Source organism: Mus caroli, unplaced genomic scaffold (assembly GCF_900094665.2).
Source record: "Mus caroli unplaced genomic scaffold, CAROLI_EIJ_v1.1 scaffold_18817_1, whole genome shotgun sequence".
NCBI classification, from domain to species: Eukaryota; Metazoa; Chordata; class Mammalia; order Rodentia; family Muridae; genus Mus; species Mus caroli.
Window position 1 is genome coordinate 1,144 of NW_018389966.1, and position 16,586 is coordinate 17,729.

At 36.5% G+C, this 16,586-nt stretch overlaps 1 protein-coding gene across 1 annotated transcript; it reads left to right on the plus strand.

The window, feature by feature from the left end:
- Nucleotides 1-4,656: 4,656 nt before the first annotated feature.
- On the plus strand, nt 4,657-13,510 carry LOC110288392 (vomeronasal type-2 receptor 116-like; the record flags this gene model as incomplete). The annotated part of the gene is made up of 5 exons (XM_021154751.1): nt 4,657-4,859; nt 9,155-9,434; nt 10,032-10,838; nt 11,872-12,095; nt 13,380-13,510. Coding segments are annotated over exons 1-5 (1,645 nt in total), but the record flags the coding sequence as incomplete, so codon positions are not given.
- Nucleotides 13,511-16,586: the final 3,076 nt, after the last annotated feature.

A 16,586-nucleotide genomic window follows, 5' to 3' on the forward strand; every position in this document is an offset into this window, starting at 1 on the left:
TCCAGTACATTTGTGTCACTCCCCTACTTTATAATACTACTACTGAGTGGCTTAAGACGAAAACACATTTACAGGGAATCTANAAGGATACTGATATTTCTCATGATTTAGAACAATTATAGGTAAAAATTTCAGAATTTAGTAAAAGCCATCTGGACACTTAGAACATTGATGAATTGGCCAGAGATTTGAAAAACAACTTAAGAGCACTGAACCCTCTGGATTGGGTTCAATATTTAATCCTACTTATTATTTTTGGCATTACTTTATTAGTAATCATTGTGTTTCCACTCATCTTTAGAGTGCTCCTGAGATCTGTAGCTATGACGAAGCGGGACATCCTGGAACTTCGGCTAAGAAATAAAGATAAATTATTAAATATTAAAAAAAAAAAAGGGTGGAATGCCAAGGGACTCCGGTGGAGCCAGCTTGAGGCAGTAATGCCAAAAAGCTGCTCATGAGAAATGAATTCCTAGAACTTTTCTCCTGGAGGTCTGACGAAAGTCTGACCCTCCAGCTTGGATCAGTTTGGCAGGCGTAAAGCCTGGAAGCTGTTCTTGAGGATCAGAGTTCCATGGTAATTCTTCTCCCGGAGATTTGGCATTTTCTCCTGAACCCACAATTATCAAATTCCCACCGCATTAGTTTAATACATAGATTCACATGCACTCTATTAAGCATTACCTTATAGTAAATGCCTTTTAAGATTGTATTCTAACATAGCTAAAGCCTTTTCCCAGTGTTCTAAGATCCCAGATAACAGCAANGAGCTTAACCTATTCAGTAACTAATTTAGCTCTACCATAAAACAATAAAACACTAGCCATTAGCTCAGTTATTTGCAAAAAGAGACTAAAAGTCTCACTGAGATAGAAATATTTACTACAAACTACATTCCACACCAGAGCAAGTTGATATACTATCCTGATAATGGGAATTCTCCAAACTAGATAAAATTTAACAAGGCCTAGAGAATTTCGGGGTCAGTAACACTACATTACTCTTGAAGCCTGTCAAGAGTTAAACCCCCTGGAGCAATTAACAAAGTGAAAAACTCTTGCCTGGCCAGGGCTGAAGCAGGCGCTAATCTCTAAGTAAACATAGTCCTTTTAAAGTCACTCCTCTTGCATCTGGAGGGACACTTATCTATAACCTAAACATTTATCTGGTTCCTGAAAATTCTTTTTGTAGTCACTCCTCTTCCACCTGGGAAACTTCAATGTACCATATCTGTTATGTTTTACAATTTATGATATTCGCTGTAATATAATAGTCTCATGTTTTACCAGAACATGGCATTCAGATTCAATGCCTCTCTTGTGTGCTTGATTCTGTCTGTCCCATCTGACACTTTGCCCATCTGCTCGAGAGACTCGTTCTTACGCAGGCACAGGAAAAGAAGGTCTGCGGCACAAACCATTATTAATAACTTTGTATAATTTTGTGGTAATAAATTGCTATATCAGGTGGGTAATGTATCTGATTCGAAGTCTCAAATTAACAACTTAGGTGTGTTGACATTTAAATACTCAATTTTCATGGGAAAAGTCATTGAGAACGAGTCTGTTTTGGAACTTTGGTTAGCATAGAACTTGATAGGTAGACAGGCTTGGCCTCAAACTCACAAATAACCCCTGTCTTGCCTTCTGATTGCTGAAGTTAATGGAATGTGTCAACATGCTAGGTTGCATTTATCATTAAAGAAAAGAGTAATTCAAAGTAAAACAGGATATCATAGAGAGCCCTGGAAGGAATTGAACCCACAATCCTCCTGTCTCAGCATCTTCCTTTGTTCAGGATCACATGCATTTTCCACATGCTCCATTATGACTCATCTTGACTGCATTTTTGGTGACTTTTTCAAGCTAAGTTCATATTCTCATGGTGCCCCTTTCTAAATAGAATCACAGAAGTTAAGAGATACTGAATATCAAATAAAGCAATATTTTGATTCATTTCCTATAAGAAACATGATGTATGTATTAAATCCTATCTATACACAAGTCCTCTTTAGTTTTCTCAAATGAAATTCAGCCTATGTCATCCATTCCCTTTCTTTAAATCTAACAGACTTGGTGAATGCTCATTTTGTGGTCATTTTAACTTTGTTTTTCACGTTCACATGTATTGGAGAGAATTCTTGAGAACTGCCACACAGAACAAGTGGAACTGAAGTTATAGAACATTCAAATAAAAGAGAGCAGACACAGCCTGTCCTAATGCCTATGTTCTACTTGAAGGAGGGGAGACAATGATGATTAGCTGAGATCTCTGACTTTTATGGAAATACAAAACCCACAGTAAGTACAATAAGAGGGAAGCCATCTAAGGCACTTTCAGGTGCAAACCCTTAGCAATGTCACATACCTGCTACAGAAATCCCAATTCAGTGTCTAGAACACAGGCAAAAAAGACCATATTCTGTATTTGTCCTCAGCAGCCTTGTTCACCAGTGTCATTACTTTCATCCCTTAATTATTGGTAATTGTCCTATTTATACTGTAAATGTATCAGAGGTATTTGGGAAGGGGTATTGACAGCACTGTCTCTGTGTGATGGGCCTTTATGTCATGATTTGTTAAAACTTTAATATCATCAGTGATCACCTCATTTTCTGTAATCAAAACTTACATTTCAATCTGTACATTTTGAAAATGTAGGATATGCACTGGCCCTGTAGGTACTAAGTCAAGCAGTTCTCTGAGGGGCAATGAGAATGACTATAGGAAAGATAGAAAGGAAAACAGAAACACTGGGAGAAATCAGAGAGGGTTTTCCAGTCAATACTGTGGCTTCCTCGAGCTTAATTCTCTTAGGCTTTACATACTTCACAGAACTTTGGTAAGCAAAGACACAGCTAACAGAAACAATTTGCTAGAATGTACATAAGACATTTCTTCTCAACACAAAAGTCTCTACTCTTTCCACCAAGTTCAGGAGAATATTCACCCCTGTCCCCTAGCCTTGAGTCCCAGATGTACATCCTCTTATTGTCCCATGACTCAGCAGTCTAGGAAATCTGATGGGTATCCTTAGGATGTCTGTTTCCAGACCTCCAGTTCTGTATATTTCAGGAGCCTTAAATCAGATACAGGTGCATATTACCACCAAGTATACAAAAAGTAGAGACTATCTCAAGGAGACACTCAACTTACCCAATCCAAAGGTCTGCAAAACTACTGAAAATTATTTAAACTGACACAGTCATAATTCAACCAAAGTATAAAACAAATTCTTATTCATAATAACTAAGAGAGTACAATAAACTCCATAGCAAAATTTTATTATAAGCTAGTGACATAACAACCATTCAAACAATGGAGTTAAAGACTCCAGTTAATTCAGTGTGGATAGTATGGGCAAAAATATAAGGTAGTTCAAAAATACAAATCAAATCCAATACTCCATCTGTCTCACTCATTGTAATCTAACCAAGTTACAAAAATTAGCATAACAGACATACATCTGTGTTGTTTCAATGTAATGCAAGACAGAACTATTTCAAAACAAATACCAACTAGACATGAATGAAAAATATAAGGTATATACTAACATTAGCAATAAAAGTCTCTCTCCTAAATGACACCTAAATTCTTTCATTCCTTTGAGTAAAACGTATGAAATTTTTCTCAGTCATATTAATGAAGTAAGAACAAATATCAACTAAAGAAATGATTCATCAAATGGCACTGAGTGCCAGGGACTGATTACAGGTAAGAGATCAGTATAGGAACTCATTGAATGTTGGCTCAGGTACTGATATTGGACAGAATGGGTGTTGAATCTCTATAATTCCAGGAACTTTTTCTTTCTTTCTTTTTTTTTTTTTTAAAGATTTATTTATTATATGTAAGTACACTGTAGCTGTCTTCAGACACTCCAGAAGAGGGCGCCAGATCTCGTTACGGATGGTTGTGAGCCACCATGTGGTTGCTGGGATTTGAACTCTGGACCTTCGGAAGAGCAGTCGGGTGCTCTTACCCACTGAGCCATCTCACCAGCCCCAGGAATTTTTTCATTTAGACTAATGACATGTTCTACAGATGACAAGAATCACAGGAACGTTAAGGAGATATTGTAAACATGACTAGCATAAAATAGTATATGAACAACAGAAAGAATGCTCAACTCCTGGGTCAATCCTGCATGTCAGACTGCCCTTCCCTACATTAGACAATGGAAGACACGATGTCCCATGATTCAACTCAAAGTCTGAACAATATGGAACATTTATGACCTTCTCAACTCTTGTCTTACTATGGAAGTTCTGATGAAATCCATTGTGATTATTCATATGGCTGTTGACACATGGTCAGGTTCAAGCTCTCCAGGGTGTTACCCCTGGGAAGAATTATGTCATGGATATGAATGAAATCATGGCACCTGTGGATGGAAAACATGATCTTCACAGCATGTTTTCAAAAAAGTTTTGATCAAAAGTTTTCAGACCTCAGATGTAGAGCATGAGGCCAGAATTTTCCCGATGTATCCAGGGAGCATGACATAAAATGAATGGAAAGGAACTGTTGAATATAAGTAAGTGGATTTCCAGAGAGCAGTAGCCTTAAAAGAGACACACAGGTGTATGTGTGTGTGTGATGTTTGTCTGTAGAAGAAACGTATTTCTCAATTGCTCCATCTTAGATCTTAGCAGACATGAAGAAGCTGCGTACTTTCACTATTTCCTTTTGGCTCCTGAAGTTTTCTCTCATCTTGTGCCATTTAACTGAACCCATTTGTTTTTGGAGGATAAAGAATAATGAAGATAATGATGGATATTTAAGAAGTGACTGTAATTATTTACTTTGGACATTTGAGGAAACTACAGAAATCAATTTTTATAATATTGTTGATTTTAGGTAAGTCATTAACTTTAGTTCCTATTTCAATGTTATATATTAGAAATATTTAGCTGTGTACACCAACTGTGAGGGTCTGTCCTATTGTTCTTCATGTAACTTTATGAACCATTGAAAAATAATTATAACATCAATCACAATTTTAATACTTTCAAATGTGTCAGAGTTTAGTTTAGCTTTACTACATTGGATTCCATTTCACAATGCCCTACAATGAGAGAGACTGAATTCTATCTGTTGGGTCTTTGTAGATATCCTATGTCAAAAGATGTCTCTTCATCTGCCTTGAATTCACAAGTCACACCTTTGGTAAAAGCTATACATAAAGAGACTGCATCACTGCTTGTATTCTATTGTCTGCCAACGATTCCAGTATGAACATGCATCTAAATGCTGTCATTAAAAGGTTATTTAATTTTGGCCTCCAAACCAGCTGGGCATAAATTCATACACTTAAATATTTGTGTATGTGTGGGTCTACTATACATGATTATATGTATAGTATCATATATATATATATATATGTGTGTGTGTGTGTGTGTGTGTGTGTGTGTGTGTGTGTATACTGGGGATATACATATACTTTGCTTTTTTAAATCGTGCCATTTTGGAGTTGACACAGAATGTAGAAAAAGACTTCCAGGCTTCATATTCTCTTACCAGAATAATCTTTTTGTCCAATTGTACAAATGTCCAGTCACATGTTAGACTTATTATCGGTTTCAGAGAGATGGCCAATATTTCTATTAATTATTGAATAAATAGTGAAATAACATGGGAGAAAATCTAGGAGAACAAATGGACTTCCTGTGGATGAGAAGCTGTTCTCAAGGTGGCTACTTAGTTCTGAGATCCCAAGTGAGAGATGTTTTCATTGGTGGCTGCAGATCATGAGGGAAGGAGTGTTGAAATCACTCACCTTTGAATTAATCAATGTGCCTGTGACCTCCTTTTTTCATGAACCAAAGTTTCCTGTGCTTTTCTGTCTCTCACTCTCATCCCATCTCTTATTCAGTTTTCATGCCTTTGGGATTTAAAGAATACATTTTCCAATTGTTAGGCACAGTAAACTGTGTACACTTGGATAGTGATGGTGGATTCACATTATTATACTTCTGTGCTAGATCAGTAGGAATTTCATTTCTGATGTATCCTGTATTATCCCACACCTCATTGAAAAATAGTGAAGATTCTCATTGGTGACCCTTTTATAAGCCATTATAAGGTTTAAAATTACAAAAATGTGAACTGTTTCAATACATGTTTCAGATTTAGAAAGAATAACTTAGCTCCAAACTCTCAATTGAAAAATGCAAATGAGCATGTTTAGTGTTTCTTTTGTTGTTGTTGGTGGTGGTTTTTTGAGACACGGTTTCTCTGTATAGCCCTGGCTGTCCTGGAACTCACTTTGTAGACAAGGCTGGCCTCAAACTCAGAAATCTGCCTAACTCTACCTCCTGAGGTCTGGGATTAAAGGTGTGCACCACCACACCCAGCCTATGTTTAGAGTTTTTACTCCTAATGAGAGGTAACTACTAAGGTTTACTAAGGTAACTACTTAGGTTTTTACTCTAACATGAGAGGTAGCTGCTAATAGTAACAGATAAAGTGCCAACTGTGCTGGGGCAGATGAGCACATTTCATATGGAGGGAAGATCTTGTACTCAGACATCACTTAAAGGATCTCAAAGAATTAGGAAGACTGAAATGTTAAGAAAATTCAATACCTTTTTTACAAAATTGACATAGTAACAACACACTAAAAGGTAAATATTAAAAGGATGTGTAAAAGAGCCTAAAGGATAATTTTCTGTTTATATGGTATATTGTATCATTTTGTATATTTTGAAATGGATAAATAAATTGAAACAAAATACATCTTATGTATGAATATATAATGGTGCAGCTTTTAATACTTCATTAAAGAGACCTTGTTTTAAATCCTATCTTTTATAGCCTAGTTTCTAGGATAAGAATTACATAAACTATTATCCCAACTTAGCAATACCTTTAGAGACCTGTCTCCCTGGGTTGGCTCATGCCACATGTTGTTTAGAATGACTCAAACCATGAGTTACCAGTTTTAAACTAACTATCTATTATGAATGTTAAAACTTATAATCACACCCATAACTTTTAAGCCAATACTCTATAAACAAGCCATTCAGAACATATTTATATTTTTAAAACCACTCAGAAAAAAATAAAGTGGCTACAAACATCTTATATGTTTAGACCAGAAAAAAATTCTTATTTTTCTAGCTGTAATTTCAAGAGAAGATCACCTTGTCACCTGCTAAACCTAATGAACACAATCACACTGATTTTTCTAGGAAAAAGAGCCAACAGCTCCATTACCATAGAAGCTGAAGAGCTTCTAGCCCCTTTCAGAGCAGCTAGTACAGGCAATCAGCCCATAGCAGGGCTTCTTTAGATGTGCCTGACTCCCAACTACAGGTGCGGGGTGACTTATCAGTTTTTTTTGTGCAAACTGAGACTGCTTTTTTTTTTTTTTTAATTTAAAACTAAATCAAGGGGTAGACAGCCAGCAGATAAAGTTTTAACCATTTTTTCCTTTCAACATGAAACACAGAGAAACAAGCAAGCAAAAAAATGAAAACACAGACACATGGACATATTGGCATATCAAGGACAAAATAGAGAGGGAAAAGAACTAAATTTGCCACCAAAGGGATATGCTATCTAAGATAACCAGAACCAGAACTAAGGATTTCTCCAGTAGGAGCCAGAGAGGAAGCAGGATGTCTCCTGACTTCCTCCTGTCCCCAGCAGAGCTCTGAAATAGCTTATGTTCATTTTTCTTCTCTTTTGCTAAAGCGTCAAGGAAGGGAGGGACAACTGCTTTTCTGAAACCCATTCTCTCTCTCCTGTTTAAGGTCTAAGTCTTCCTTTCCTTCTTCTAGGAATTCTGCTAGAGAAGGGAGAGGAGGCACAGTAGCGGCTACCTATGGTTGCTCCCTAGAGCCCTGCTTTTTTAACTTCCCCAATTCCTCCTCAGCTTGCCTGATTAATTCTTTCATTAAGTTCCACCAACTGTTCCTCAGTAAAGGCGAATGCCTGTGAACTTTCCCTGTCCTTATTGTCATCAATGGCATCTTTTATAAGCGTACAGAGGCAAAGGGTAATGGGATTTGCCTGGGTGATCCTTAGGACTTCTCCAACTTTCCCTCAGGTATCCTTATCTAAATTCTCTTCTTCTGGGAACTACGGACAGCATGAGTCCACCTGGACTGAAAAATTTTTCCAATGTCTATTTTTTAAACCCTGCTCCTCTTGCTTGAAGCAGCTCTTTCAGGCTCCAAACAAACCCTTTCTTTGTACTGCCCTGTCCCATTTCATGGCTACTATCCTAGGTGAGTCAGCTTTGGATAAGCACCAGCCCAGCCCAATTGTTTCCCTGGAGGATAGTTCTTAATAGCCCATCGATCAGCGCATATAACCTGTACTCGGAATTGCCTTTTACTTTCAATTTATTCCGTAGATGCTCCAAAAAGAAGCAGCTTTTCTCAGCAAGTCCTCCATTTTCAGGAGGAGTGTCTGTTCAGGTGCCACCTGTACCCAGCGGCTTACAGTCCAGCAGGGCTCGCCAGAAAAGTAGGGCTGGATATGAAAAGAGTTGACAGGGAGAGAAGCAAAGAACAAAGACAGTGTTCTGATCAAGGCTCAAAGTTTATTTCTGCAGCTCCAACTTATAAGCACTTCAACAAACAAACCTCTTCTTGAGACAGTTCCTCTACAGACCAAACATAGATAAGAGTTCCTCTTGGCTGAACACACTGCCTTCAAGGCCTTGGCTACACACACTGCTCTCATGGTCTTGGCTACACACACTGCTCTCTGACCTTGGCAATACACACTGCTCACATGGCAGCACTCTGGCTCTCCACAGAATAAAATGCATTTACATAATAAAAAATTTAAGGGGAATGTATTATGTGCATCATATGTGGTTTAAGTAATGCTTTTTTATGTACCTGTGGAATTACAACTCCAAGATTATTTTATAATAGTCTCATCAATAGGACTGAAATCTAGTTCAAGGTTAGCATTCAGAGATAAAACAATGCTTATCAATTTTCACAAATACTAAACTTATCATAGTGCCTATGTATATGAATTCTTAAATTGTATTCAACTCTAAAGTTCTCTAATTTATGAGGCTTATTTCAATACATTTAGACAGAAATCTAACATCTCTTATATTACAAACTTCACTGCAATTGAAATTTTATATTTCAAACATCTCCCTTAATCATCATTATGCCTTGTTTTAGAATACCTGCAAGAAGATATGAGTTTTTTCTGGTATTGTTTTTTGCTACTGATGAAATCAACAAGAATCCTTTTCTTTTACCCAACATGTCTTTGATAGTCTGGCTTTTTGGTGGTCAGTGTGAAGATGAATGGGGAGTTCTGGATAAAAATTATTCACAAAAAAATATTAATGTGAAATTTATTAATTATGACTGTTTATCACCAAACTGTTACATAGACCTTACAGGACCATCATGGAAAACATCGTTAAAACTGTCAATTCAGTCTAGGACACCAAAGGTAAGAATTTATGACACTGTATGAGTTAAAAAAAAAACTTTTTTAAAGATTTATTTATTTAATGTGTGTGAGTACATTGCCTCTACCTTCGAAAAGACTAGAAGAGTGCATCAGATCCCATTACAGATGGTTGTGAGCCACTGTGTGGGCCCTGGGAATTGAACTTAGGACCTCTGAAATAGCAGTCAGTGCTCTTAACCACTGAACCATCTCTCCAGCCCAAGTGAACAACTTTTAAATTCCATTTACATGGGCCTGCAAGTAAACTTAGAGAGCATGCATTTATGAGTGCTGTATTATACACACACACGCACACATACACACACACACACATATTGCATAACTGTTTATATATATATATTAATCAGATCATAGATGTACTGGGCACACAGGTAAAACTGTTTTCTATTCTTGGACATTCAGAATTGTCAGGAATACTCTAGACTCTAATAGGAATAATACATGATATTTATAGTATAACCTTAATATCTTTAATAGGAGTTCTGAAAGGTATAATATTACCTGTGTATAAGTCCAAATATCCTAACAATCATATTCTTCATGTGGATGTCTCATCCTCTCTTCTACATCCTTTAGGTTTTCTTTGGACCATTTAATCCTAAAATGAGTGACCATGACCAGTTTCCCTATGTCCATCAGGTAGCCACCAAGGACACACACTTGTCCCATGCCATGGTCGCCTTGATGCTTCATTTTAGATGGACGTGGATAGGACTGGTCATCTCAGATGATGACCAAGGTATTCAGTTTCTATCAGACTTGAGAGAAGAAATGCAAAGACATGGAATCTGTTTAGCTTTTGTTAATATGATCCCAGAAAACGTGCAGTTATACATGACAAGGGCTACGACATATGACAAACAAATTATGGAATCAACAGCAAAGGTTGCTATCATTTATGGTGAAATGAACTCTACCCTACAAGTCAGCTTTAGAAGATGGGAAGATTTAGGCGCAAGGATAATCTGGATCACAACCTCACAATGGGATGTCATCACAAATAAAAATGATTTTAGCCTTGATTTCTTTCACGGGACTGTCACTTTTGAACACCACCACAGTGAGATTGCTAAATTTAAGAATTTTATGCAAACAATGAATACTGACAAATACCCAGTAAACCTTTCTCAGTCTATACTGGCCTGGAATTACTTTAATTGTTCAACCTCAATGAACAGCTATAGCAAAATGGATCATCTTACATTCAACACCACATTGGAATGGACAGCACTGCACAAATATGACATGGTCTTAAGTGAGGAAGGCTACAATTTGTATAATGCTGTGTATGCTGTAGCCCACACCTACCATGAACTCATTCTTCTACAAGTAGAATCTCAGCAAACGGAAGTACCCAAAGGAACATTCACTGACTGTCAGCAGGTAAAGTTTCTTACATTTCACTATGCTTAGATATATCAATGGGATCCTTTAAATGGACGCAGTGAAATAACTGCACATTTGTTAGAGATTATCTCTCAGTGGAAAGATTTCTACACTGCAAAACTCCCTAATGAATCTTTAACATGGATAAATATGCACGAGGATAACATTTAATAGAAGACAATATATTTTTTATGATAACAGTGAGTTTTTTGAAAACGTGTCTAAACATTTCATCAAATATAAAAATGGGAGCGAAGAGTTTTATCATAAAATCCTAAAGTGATAACTAGACTAGAATATTTTTCTAAGAATAATTTCTCAAGAATTGGTACATGGACTGGGCAGTGGTGGCACATGCCTTTAATCCTAGCACTTGGGAGGCAGAAGAAGGCAAATTTCTGAGTTCAAGGCCAGCATGGTCTACATAGTGAGTTACAGGACGGCGAGGGCTATATGGAAAAACTCTGTCTCAGAAAAAAAAAAAAAGCAAAAGAGAGAGAGAGAGAGAGAGAGAGAGAGAATTGATACATTGACTATGATTAATAGTTATTCATTTAAATTAACAATTATTTACAAAACCCTTAATGATTAAGATTGCACATTTTATTAAATTTATGTTTATCTCATATATATATTTACATATATATATATATATATATATATATATGCACTATGTACATGAAAGAGCCACAACCATTCTTTATTTTCACAACTTACAGGCATTCAGACTTCCCTTCCTTTGCACATACATGGCTTCATTTTTTAAAAACTATTTTTGACAAACATGCACACGTACACACAATATGTTATTGTTATCTGGTAATCATTTTTCTAGCACATTTCACCATGGAACATTATATGTTTATTTATTTTTAATTATCCATGAGTCATATTGTATTTTACTACACAGGATTACTTTAATACAGCTGGGTTTTTTCTGAAATTCATTTAAAAATTATGGAAAATACTCAATTTGGCATTGATTTTACTGATATGCATGTCTAAACATCTAATGGTGCATCTTAATTAGGTGTCTTCCATGCTGAAATCCAGGATATTTACTAACCCTGTTGGAGAGCTGGTGAACATGAAGCGTAGGGAAAATCAGTGTGCAGATTATGACATTTTCATCATTTGGAATTTTCCAAAAGGGTTTGGATTAAAAGTGAAAATAGGAAGCTATTTGCACTGTTACCCATGGAGCCAGCAACTTCATATATCTGAAGATTTGGACTGGGCCACAGGAGGAACATCAGTGGGTATACCACAATTTTCATTTTTTTCAGAATATCTAAATTTTAAATTATGAGGCACTGAAGTAATAGCTCTGTGGTTAAGACCAATTGCTACTCTTGCAAAAGACCATCCTCAGTTACAAGCACCAAAATTTGATAATTCTCAACTTCATGTAAATCTGGCTATAGGGATCAAAGACCTCTGGATTCCAAGTTCAATAGCACTCACATGCCTATTCACCAGTAGTACAGATATATACTGTTTTTATATATAGTTACATATATATGTGACTATATATAAAAGATGTAATTTTCTGATTCGTTGTGAACCTATATACAGCCTAATTAAGTATAGCATGTATTAATTAACAGGAATCTTTCTCCAGATTCAAGGTTATCTTTTTTGTTCGTTTTTTTTTTTTCTTTTTTTGTTTGTTTGTTTGTTTTTTTGTTTCAAGATAGGGTTTCTCTGTATAGCCCTGGCTGTCCTGGAACTCATTCTGTAGACCAGGCTGGCCTCTAACTCAGATATCTGCCTGCCTCTGCCTCTGCCTCCCAAGTGCTGGGATTAAAGGTGTGTGCCACCACCGCCTGGCTTAATGTTAGCTTTTTAAAAAATTTTTATATTTTTATTGGCTATTTTACTTACTTACATTTCAAATGTTATCCTTCTCCCCAGTTTACACTCCTCTGTGGAGGGTTCCCTTATCTGGCATCACTCGGAGGGAAGGCCCTTTATCCTGTGGAGACTTGATGCCCCAGCATAGAGGAATACTTGGGTACTGAAGTGGGAGTGGACAGGTGATTGGGGAATATATGGATGGGACAGGGATTTCCAGGATTTCTTTTAAACTTAGGAAAACTTCATTGATTTTATGAGAGCCTTATATAACATATTTTGTGCATATTCATTAAACTCTTTCTTGATTTATCCTACGTTCTCTCTCCATACAACTCAGTGTTCTTTTTTTTTTTTTTTTTTTTTTTTTTTTTTTACTTACAAATCATGAGAGAGAATGGTGTCACATAAACATTCTTTTTGGATTAATTAGTTTAGGAAGAAAAACTTTTAAATTGCTACAACTTCAATGTTACATATAAAATATTACATAAAGCAGTAAATATTATATAACATTCAGTACATTGCAGGGAAATACAAAAATTAATGTGTGAGAAATTGTTAAGTAATACTGGTTATCATATCTGTTAAGGTCCCATATATTAATCTATGGGTCATTATACATATGATGTATACATGAACTACACACACACACACACACATATTATAAAATATTTCTGTATTGCCTCAGGTTCCCTCTTCCATGTGTAGTGTGACATGTACTGCTGGATTCAGGAAAATTCATCAGAATGAAACATCAGACTGCTGCTTTGATTGTGATCAGTGCCCAGAAAGTGAGGTTTCCAATGAAACAGGTACATGCTTGCATGGAGAAGAAAAATTTCCATTCTACTGCCTTCTCTTTCCATACTAGAAATATGATATGATATGGCCTAGATGGAAACTAGACACCTAAAATTTCCATGTTTCAGAACTTAATAAGTTAAATACTTCTTTTATACCCAGCAAATAACTTGCAATATCTTCTCTAAACCACATTTCTTTCATATTAAGATAGTTACTGATTTTATATTATACAGAAAAAGTTTAGGGGAACATACATGTGTCACTATTTTTAAACAAAAATTTTATACATAATCTATGCATATATTTATTCTTCTTTGATTCTTTGTACAAAGAAACTTGACTACATGATCAGTCCACAATCTTTCCCTCCATAACCCAGATTAGTCCCTGACAAAGAACCGATGCTCAACATAACAGTTGTTTAGTGAAATATATTTTAATAGCTTACATGGTTTAAAAGATTAAGCACTTCCTGTCAAATAATTAGAACAAGAGTGAAGATTTCAAGACTTCAACAAGAGATGGGAGAGTGTTATCATCTATCACAGCCTAGCTAAGGAAAGGGGGATAAATGTGAATATCCATAAACTTCATACCATACAGTTTGGAATGTGCACTTTGGAAGAAAGATATCTTCCCACAATGAGAGGGACATGCATATGTCTATGAGGCATATAACATCAAGAATGAAAATATTCCTTTATGCAAATATTTGCATGAGAAATTGTATATTTTGGTGCTTATGTGTACATACAGACAAAGGACACAACTCTCAAAGAAAACAAAGTACATAATGTATTTCATCAACTGTCATCAAAATTATGTCTCCACACTACACTTGCCAATGAGTAGTGAATTTATGGTTTGAGGGATTGAATAATCTGAGATTATACTTACTAATATTAATCCTTTTTTCATTATTTTTGTATAAAAATAATTTTTGCTGTTCCATTCCCTATGATGGTGTTTTGTTCCATCACAAAGCATAGGTTAATAGAGAGAAATCTTAAGTTAGTTGTCCCTACAGCAAAAAGGAATGGAATAGATGTCCTGCTTGTGGACGTTGTACATCGTGGTGCGGAGCCTAGTGCGCACCACGATGTACAACGTCCACAAGCAGCAAGTTCCTAACTTTCAGCATGCTGGTGTTCTGCAGTGTCTGGATCACCTTCCTCCCTGTCTACCANAGCACCAGGGGNANNNTCATGGTNGTTGTGGAGGTTTTCTCCATCTTGGCTTCTAGTGCAGGCTTGCTAGGGTGCATCTTTCTCCCAAAATGTTGTGTTATCTTAGTTAGACTAGATTCAAATTTTCTGCAGAAGTACAAACATAAATTGCCTTCTTGAGTTACAGAGACAACGTGTGAAGCAGAGACTGAAGGCATGACCATCCAGAGACTATCCCACCTGGGAATCCATCCCATAAACAACAACCAAACACAGACACAGTTTTGGATGCCAACAGGAACTTGCTGACAGTCTGATATAGCTGTCTCCGGAGAGGTTCTTCCAGTGCCTGACAAATACAGAAGTGGATTCTCACAGCCATCCATTGGACAGAACACAGGGTCCCCAATGAAGGAGCTAGAGAAGTACCCAAGGAGCTGAAGGGAGTTGCATTCCCCATAGGAGGAACAACAATATGAACCCCAGGGCTCCCTGGGACTAAACCACCAACCAAAGAAAGCACATGGTGGGACTCATGGCTCTAGCTGCATATGTAGCAGAGGATGGCCTAGTTGGTCATCAATAGGAGGAAAAGCCCTTGGTCCTGTGAAGGCTCTATGCCCCAGTGTGGGGGAATGGCAGGAGCAGGAAGTAGGAATGGGTGGGTTGGTGAGCGGGTGTGGGGGAGGGGATAGGGGGTTTTCAGATGGGAAACTAGGAAATGGGATAACATTTGAAATGTAAATAAAAATATATCAAATTAAAAAAGAAGAAAAAACTAAAATAAAAATAAATAAATTAATTGCCTTCTTGAATTTTTAGTAATTTCAAAGTGTTAGATGATACTTTTGCTTTGTCTTAACAAAAGTACCACTAAATCATACAATAATATTAAGTAAAATACCATGTTAGTACTTATAATGTAGGGCAGCACAGCACTGCCTAATATAATGCCAATTACTAAGCTTTAGTGGAAAATGGTCTCATTCATGTGTACATAAACCTAAACATTGAGAATAAGGAATCTTAGTTGATGAATGACTACCATCACTTTGACCTGTAGGTTTGTGTGTAAGCCATGTTCCTAATTAATGTTTAATATCAGGTGACCCTACTGCTAGGGTGACAGTGTCACCTCTAGGCAAATTTTTTTTTTTTGGCTTTAAAAGAAAGAGAACTGGAGAGAGCACAGACATGAAGCCAGTAATCAGCATTATCCCATGTGCTCTCATTGACTGTCTGCATCCAAGTTCTTGTCTTGACTTCATTCTATTTTCTGTGAACAGGGTACATAGTGAAATAAGACTTTTCTCACATGGTTCTTTTGACCATTGTGTTTTGATACAGCAACAGAATCTAAGACATCAGCAAAATGTTAAATTGCTTTGGTTGGGATTTGGAATATCACAGATTACTGTTGCAATAGAAGGCACTGATTTGAAAGAGAAACAAGGTTGCATATTAGTAGAGTGTGGAGCATAGTTACACTGTTGCATATTGTTGATGGCCATCGCAGAAGCCCTAGATTTCATAATAGCTTTAGAATGTACTATGAAAATATTGAGAATATCAGATAACATACTAAGAAGAGTACAGTATATGACAAGGATTATGGGATTCAAACTGTGCCTGCTGTATAAGGCTCTTGAACTTTATACGATAACACACCATTTATTTCATTATGAAATGAATGTGTTTCAGTCAGCAATAAAAATTGGTAGTGGAAAAAAGTCACACAGGAGACCTTTATCACAATAAGGTCAGGGTAGTCTGTGAATATATAAATCACTCTAGATGAACGACCTCATAAATTTTATGAATATAGGAGTAACTAAGGATTATTTGGTTTAATATTACACACAGAGAGACACACATACACACACATACACATTATAATTTCTGAACATCAGTTGTTGAA